Source organism: Lipotes vexillifer, unplaced genomic scaffold (genome assembly GCF_000442215.2).
Source record: "Lipotes vexillifer unplaced genomic scaffold, Lipotes_vexillifer_v1.1 scaffold514, whole genome shotgun sequence".
Lineage (NCBI taxonomy): Eukaryota > Metazoa > Chordata > Mammalia > Artiodactyla > Lipotidae > Lipotes > Lipotes vexillifer.
In genome coordinates, this window is record NW_006789975.1 from 1,065,047 (window position 1) to 1,071,514 (window position 6,468).

At 39.4% G+C, this 6,468-nt stretch overlaps 1 protein-coding gene across 2 annotated transcripts in view; it reads left to right on the plus strand.

The window, feature by feature from the left end:
* The window catches only part of NSD1 (nuclear receptor binding SET domain protein 1), a 130,390-nt gene that overhangs the window by 84,894 nt on the left and 39,028 nt on the right, over positions 1-6,468 (plus strand). For both annotated transcript variants that reach the window (XM_007463086.1, XM_007463087.1), the window contains 3 exons: positions 1,347-1,465; positions 2,405-2,548; positions 5,165-5,288. In XM_007463086.1, coding sequence (XP_007463148.1) covers positions 1,347-1,465; positions 2,405-2,548; positions 5,165-5,288 — 387 coding nt within the window. The remainder of the gene's footprint in view (positions 1-1,346; positions 1,466-2,404; positions 2,549-5,164; positions 5,289-6,468) is intronic.

Sequence of the window (6,468 nt, forward strand, 5' to 3'; positions counted from 1 at the left end):
ATACATTTGTACTTTAGTTTTCTGTAAAACCTACAACCTGCACTTTATCCTCTGTAAATTTCATCTAAATGTTTCAGCTTGTGAGAATTTTGAAGCTTTATTCTGCCATCATATTAACTCTTCCCTTTTAGTCTTAGGCTGTCAGCAGCTTTGATAGCAGAGCTTCTCCATCTCGATCAGGCAGATCAAGAAGAGAGCCCTAAAGCAGTCTTCCAAAGTATTTGATACCTAGCTTAAATATCCTGGAACATTTTACAAAATATCTCTTTAAAGATTCCTCTTAATGTTTCTATAACAAAGAGTTGAAATATGTATAATAAAAAATGAGTGAGAGACTAAATTCCATTTTCTAAATATGTCAAGATTAGGCATTCATATTCAGGGTTATAGTACCGCTGCATGAATATCCTTTTTTTTTAATTAAAAAAAACTCGTTTATTTATTTATTTTTGGCTGTGTTGGGTCTTCGTTGCTGCGTGCGGGCTTTCTCTAGTTGTGGTAAGCGGGGGCTGTTCTTCCTTGTGGTGCGCAGGCTTCTCATCGCAGTGGCTTCTCTTGTTGCGGAGCGTGGGCTCTAGGCGCATGGGTTCAGTAGTTGTGGCTCACAGGCTCAGTAGTTGTGGCTCATGGGCTCTACAGCACAGACTCAGTAGTTGTGGCGCACGGGCTTAGTTGCTCCACGGCATGTGGGATCTTCCCGGACCGGGGCACGAACCCGTGTCCCCTGCATTGGCAGGCAGACTCTCAACCACTGCGCCACCAGGGAAGTCCTGCAGGCGGATTCTTAAAACACTGCGCCACCAGGGAAGTCCCTGCATGAATATCCTTTTGGCCAAAAATGTATTGGTTGGGGGAGGGAGGTATTTTTCTCTCCTCCTATAAGTCAGATCTTATGTATTTCATGTTTTTGTCTTAATCCTTAAATCATAGAGTGATATAATTTATTGTCTTTAATCTTGGAGGCCAGGTTTTAGTATCTTTTCCTGACTACTAAATGCATTTCCTCCCCATCTGTAGGATATTAAAGTCCTTTGTGGAACTAGAAAGTCTTTCATTTCAATCATATAAAATGAAATTGCTTTAATAACCTGTATGTTTACTATTTAATCCATATGAGGCAGAATTTATATATATGTAGCCATTTCCCCAACTAGTTATATACTAATGGGTAAGTCTTTTTTTTTCCTCTGCCCTTGTTTTCCTCATCTACAAAGTTGGAGAATTAAAATTAAGGTTGGTGTTTACTCTAACATTCCATAATTCTGTGAGGTCCCTTTAGTTGAGGATAGGAGTTCTTGGACATGCATGTGATTAGCCAGCAGGTAACACCTGTTTTCCTGTCCTAGGCACCACCAAGCTGTTTGATAAACCAAGGAAGCGAAAACGACAGAGACATGCTACAGCCAAGGTGCATTGTAAAAAAGTGAAAAATGACAACTCATCAAAAGAAACTCCAAGCTCCGAGGTATTAAGCAGTTCTTCATCTTTTGACCTTCCAAAGCGCAGATGCTTTTCACAGTAGAGGCCACATCCCTTTTCCCTTTGAGTTTACCTAAAAATAGTATTCTGTTGAAACAGCTCGTAGTGATAAGGAATCCTGGAGAAAAAGATGAATCTGATTCTGGTAGAAATAAGTCAAAGCACTAAGGCAGCTGTGGGTGTGACCTTTTTAAAAGATCACACCCCATGCTCTAGGTGTCAGATGAAATACATAACTGTTTCATCATGAAGTAAGCTTGTTCTAAAACCAGAGAGCACAATATCAAGTAACTATATAATCCAGATGAACTTGGTATTGCCCTTTAAAAGCTGAGACTGCAGTTAGGGGAAAAACTCATTTGCTTATTTATTGAGACCACCAACTGCTTATTTTTAGAGTAATGTTTGTAAACAGTGACTTTTAGGAAACAGAGATTTAAAGCCATTTTCTTGAAGGGCATCAGTGCAGCCATTGATGCTATCCCTAGCTTTCCAACTCAGGTTAAAAGAGAATTAGAACAAGTCAGGTCAGCATCACATATTATGATGCAGAGTGTTTCTTTCCAGGACAATTTGAATAGAATGCCCAAGGGGGGCATTATTTAGGAAACACTGATCTTGGAAGGACAAATAAGTAATCAAATAAACTTAAGAATGTTTTCTCTCCCTTAGTGAAACCTTAAAATGGAACAGCTCAAAAAGTTCCAGTGGAACAGCCTCAGAGCAGTTAGTGGCAGGGCATGAGGCGCCCACTACCCGCCCAGTTACAGCAGGGTTAGAACTAACATTGCATGCAGTCCGCCCACGTGATTGGCTGAACATCTGTAAGTGCTTAATGGTTAGACAAATAGCAGCCCAGAGGGAGGGGGTCAGATGGAGGAGACATCAATAATATAGATGTGGGGCGTTATTTTTTCTCTGCAAGGGAGAACTGATGACACACAGGACAGCTGCAAGCCCCAAGGAGACCATTGAGGAGGGTGTAGAAAATGACCACGGAATGCCTGTATCTAAAAAACTGCAGGGTGAACGAGGAGGAGGAGCTGCACTCAAGGAGAATGTTTGTCAGGTAGAGAATGTTTGCCCACTTGCATTTGAATTGCATGCTTATCTTTTAAGAGAAGTCCTCTCTTGTCTCTTGATGACCTAGTCATGGTTAGAGTAAAAATTCTCTTGGATGATTCCAGTGGAATCACTTACTTTAAGGATTTAACTCTTCTCTCTTCCCACAAAAAAAGAAGAGGAATATTTAGTGTTGCCCCTGGGTAGATGCCCTGAAGTAGGTCTGAGATGGAAGGGGTGAATCTGTGGTTGCTCAGCCAAAGATAATTTTCCTGCACCTCTAATGGTGTGAGAATGTTTGGGTTTCTAAGGAATTTTTCAAGGAGAATTTTCACATAGTTTGTTGGGTTTGTGTGTGTGTGTGTGTGTGTTTCTGCTTTAAAGTACTGACTTTAAAGAACCTACCACCTGTATTTTTCTATTTATTTAATAAACATTTATACAGTATTTTTTTTTACTGTGTCAAGTGTTTTTCCAATCACTTTGTAAATATTACATCATTTAGTTATCATAACAATCTCATAAGATAGAGGATCATTATTACCCTTGTTTTATAGATAAGAAAATTGAGGTACAGGGAGGTTAAATAGCTTGCTTGTAGTCACTCAGTGAACCCTGGGTATTCAAACCCAGGCAATCTGGGTTTTGAGTCTTAACCACTATGTTGTCTTGCTTCTCTGTGAGATGTGCCTCCACTTTAATGTCAAATGCCTTTATCTTACTTGGGAGTAGAGTCAGTTAAATGGATGCATTAGTTATATTCTCTTTTCCTGGTCTTGATTTAACCTTGTAAATACTTAAAAACTGGCATATAAAAAGTTGAAAATATTAGTTTTTTTTTTTTTCTAATTGAAAGTGCTAAAAAATAATAATTTCCCCAGGCCTAGAATATTATGGCCAGTATAATTTCAGCTGTTTCTTTGTCTGTTCATTTCACTGCTATATGAAGAAGGTTGATTATATTCAGACCTGCTCCCAAACAGTGTTACTCCTCAGAGACTGTTAAGCCCACAAAGATTGTCATATAAGAAGGTATTGTAACCCATGGTCCTGGTTTGTTTGGATCAGTCTTTGTTTAAATCTGTTGTGCTTGTATAATTTATTAATAGCACCTCCTTTCATGCTCAAGTGTCCTAGTTTGAAGGATGAACTACATGGTCATCCCAATTAAAGGGTTAGTCTGTAACATTTGGTTAATTTGAAAAATTTATTCCTCAGTACATACTGTAATTGAAGTTTTCCTGTTTAAGTGATGAAGGCGAATTTGTTTATCGTGCAGGAAAGCTGATGTTGCTGGCACTCTGAATATACAAAACAAAACATGTAACATTTATGGCATTTGTCAATTTTTGGTCATGAATAGTAGATCATGGGAGAGCCAAACATGAAAGACTAGCTCAGAATCCCTTGGGGTCCCCTCTTAATCCCTGGCTGCCTCTGGCCTTTTATTACCAAAGCTCTCCTACTCATTTGCTTATTTAAGCTTTGATGTTAAGTGGCCAAGACCTGTTCCGTTTCTTTGGGTTCTTGAGGATATTAGACTTGCCTGGCCATCTTTCCCCCTTTCTTGTCTTACAGAATAAGTATAAGAGATTTTTCATTTTTATCATTTTTCTGCTAATCACTATGGGGAAACAAGTCAGGATATTAGAGGGGTGAAAAGTAACAAATGTTGGGAATGTGCAGAATTTTCATAAATCATACAACGTTTTCAAAAGCAACAGATCCCGATCTTTATTTCCTAAGGCTGTATCATCATTGACACCCTGTTTTAGTGAGATTGTCTCAGAAAGGTGATCTCTCTGATTTTAATATGGTTCTAGGTGTATCTCAGGGATTGTTCAGATCTTAATCAGGGCCCTTCTGGACTGTTATGACCCAAGTCCCAGCTAGCCAGTATCTCTTGCTTGAACCGTTGCAGTAACCTGTTTGATTATCTCAGCTTCTCCTCTCACCTTTTTACTCTTGAAATTTTTCATGTAGCAGTCATAGGGATCTGTTTTTAGATGAATACCTGATTTCAGCCTTCCCTTGGTACAACCCTCATTATAATGGCACACCTTTGCAATTAGAATAAAATCTGAAACTCTGTACCGTAATCGGTAAGGCCACACAGTCAGGCCCTTGCTTGCCTTTTTCTTACTTCATTTCTACCACTTCTAACTTTTGTTCACTTTTGTCCAGTGGCACTGGCTTTCATTGTGATTCATAGGAATGCCATGATTTTTCCTGTCTGTGGGCTTTCTGTACTTTCTTCCTTCTTGGTCCCTTCTTCAGATCATGTGGCTGACTTGTCATTCAGAGCCCAGTCTAAGAAGTCATTCCTAATCACCCAATCCAAAGTTGTTGTTTGAGGGCTCTACCCAGACACTTATATTTTCTGATATCTTTTGTTTGTTTGTTTACTTATATCTTTGTATCCTTAGAATATAAGAATGATGGGAGCCAGGGACCTGTGGTACCTGGCATAGAGGAGGTAATCATTAAATACTAGCTGAATGAATGGTGGGATTTTTTGTTTCTGGCAAAGCTGCTTCTTAACTTTTGCTTTAATGAAGACCTTCTGCTTGGGATTTTTAAAAATCTTTTTCTATAGACAGATCTGTTTTCTTTCTCTTAACAGAACTGTGAGAAACTGGGTGAGCTGCTATTATGTGAGGCTCAGTGCTGTGGGGCTTTCCACCTGGAGTGCCTTGGATTAACTGAAATGCCCAGAGGAAAATTTATCTGCAATGAATGTCGCACAGGTAAAGTAGTTAGAGAAAGGTCTTCTTCCAAGGAAGGATTGAGTTTCAAGTTTTTTAGGAAAAAATCATTTATTGGAGGCACTTTTTTTTGTGGCAATACTGGGCTAATTCCTACAGACATAGAGATAGGTGCTCTGTGGTCTTTGCCTTCAAAAAAACTCAAGTGAATAATGAATGTATAGTATAATGCAGTGCAAAAAGTGTTGTTGTGAATGTTAAAGTGCTGTGTGAATGAAGATGCACCAGTGCTACAGAGGAAGATATCTGAGTTTGGTTTTAAGAGAGAAATAGAAATTGGTGTGTGGAGGGGAAGGATAGAAGGTCTAATAAAGTAAGTATGAAATATTTGGGGAACAGGAAGCATATAGGTCAGTATGTTTGGAGTTTAAGATATTTTAGGGAAGAGGTGAGGCATAGGTAGTGACGAGGAGGACTTCTGGGTTACTGATGATATTTTATGTTTCTTGATCTGAGTTGTGATCAAGAAATGTGTTCACTTCATGATTATTTGTGAACTTATAAGGTGTGCACTTTTCTGTGTATATTATACATCAGTAAAACTGCTTAGCAAAAAGAAGAGAGCTATTTTGTGAGAGTTAAAACATACGGATTGGGTCAGAAACTAGGAATGGTCAGATGAGACCAGCCTGTAAAGCACCTCACAGCTGTGCTAAGGAGATTGCTCTTTTTTCAGCATTATGAATGGATGTTAGAGTATGAAAGTAGTAAAGAAATTAGGGTTGACAGTAAAGATTTTATGCTCGTAAGTCATTAAAACCGTAGGTGTGCATGATGCTGCCCAAAGAGAAAGCGTCTGTAGAGTGAGAAGAGGGCTAATAACACTACTGGGGGATACCCACTTAAAAGGGGCTACTGGAGGGTGAGGAGGAGCTACTCAAGAAGGAATGTCTGTGAAGCCATGGGGATGGGGTGTCATCAGCAGAGACAGATGGGGCAAACAGACCAAGGAGGTTCTAGAGTGAAAAGGGGATCTGTTGTATTTGGCAGTGAGAGAGTGCCTTACTAATCCAAACTGAAAGATGAATGGGTAGCAGTATGCACTATTTCTTACAGAAGCTTGACTTCAGTGGAAAAGGGAGCAGTAGCCGAAGGAAGGATGTTAGAGGGTCAGGAGGAAGAACAATCTTGAGTAGGATGAAGGTTAAGAATTGTGTAGGGA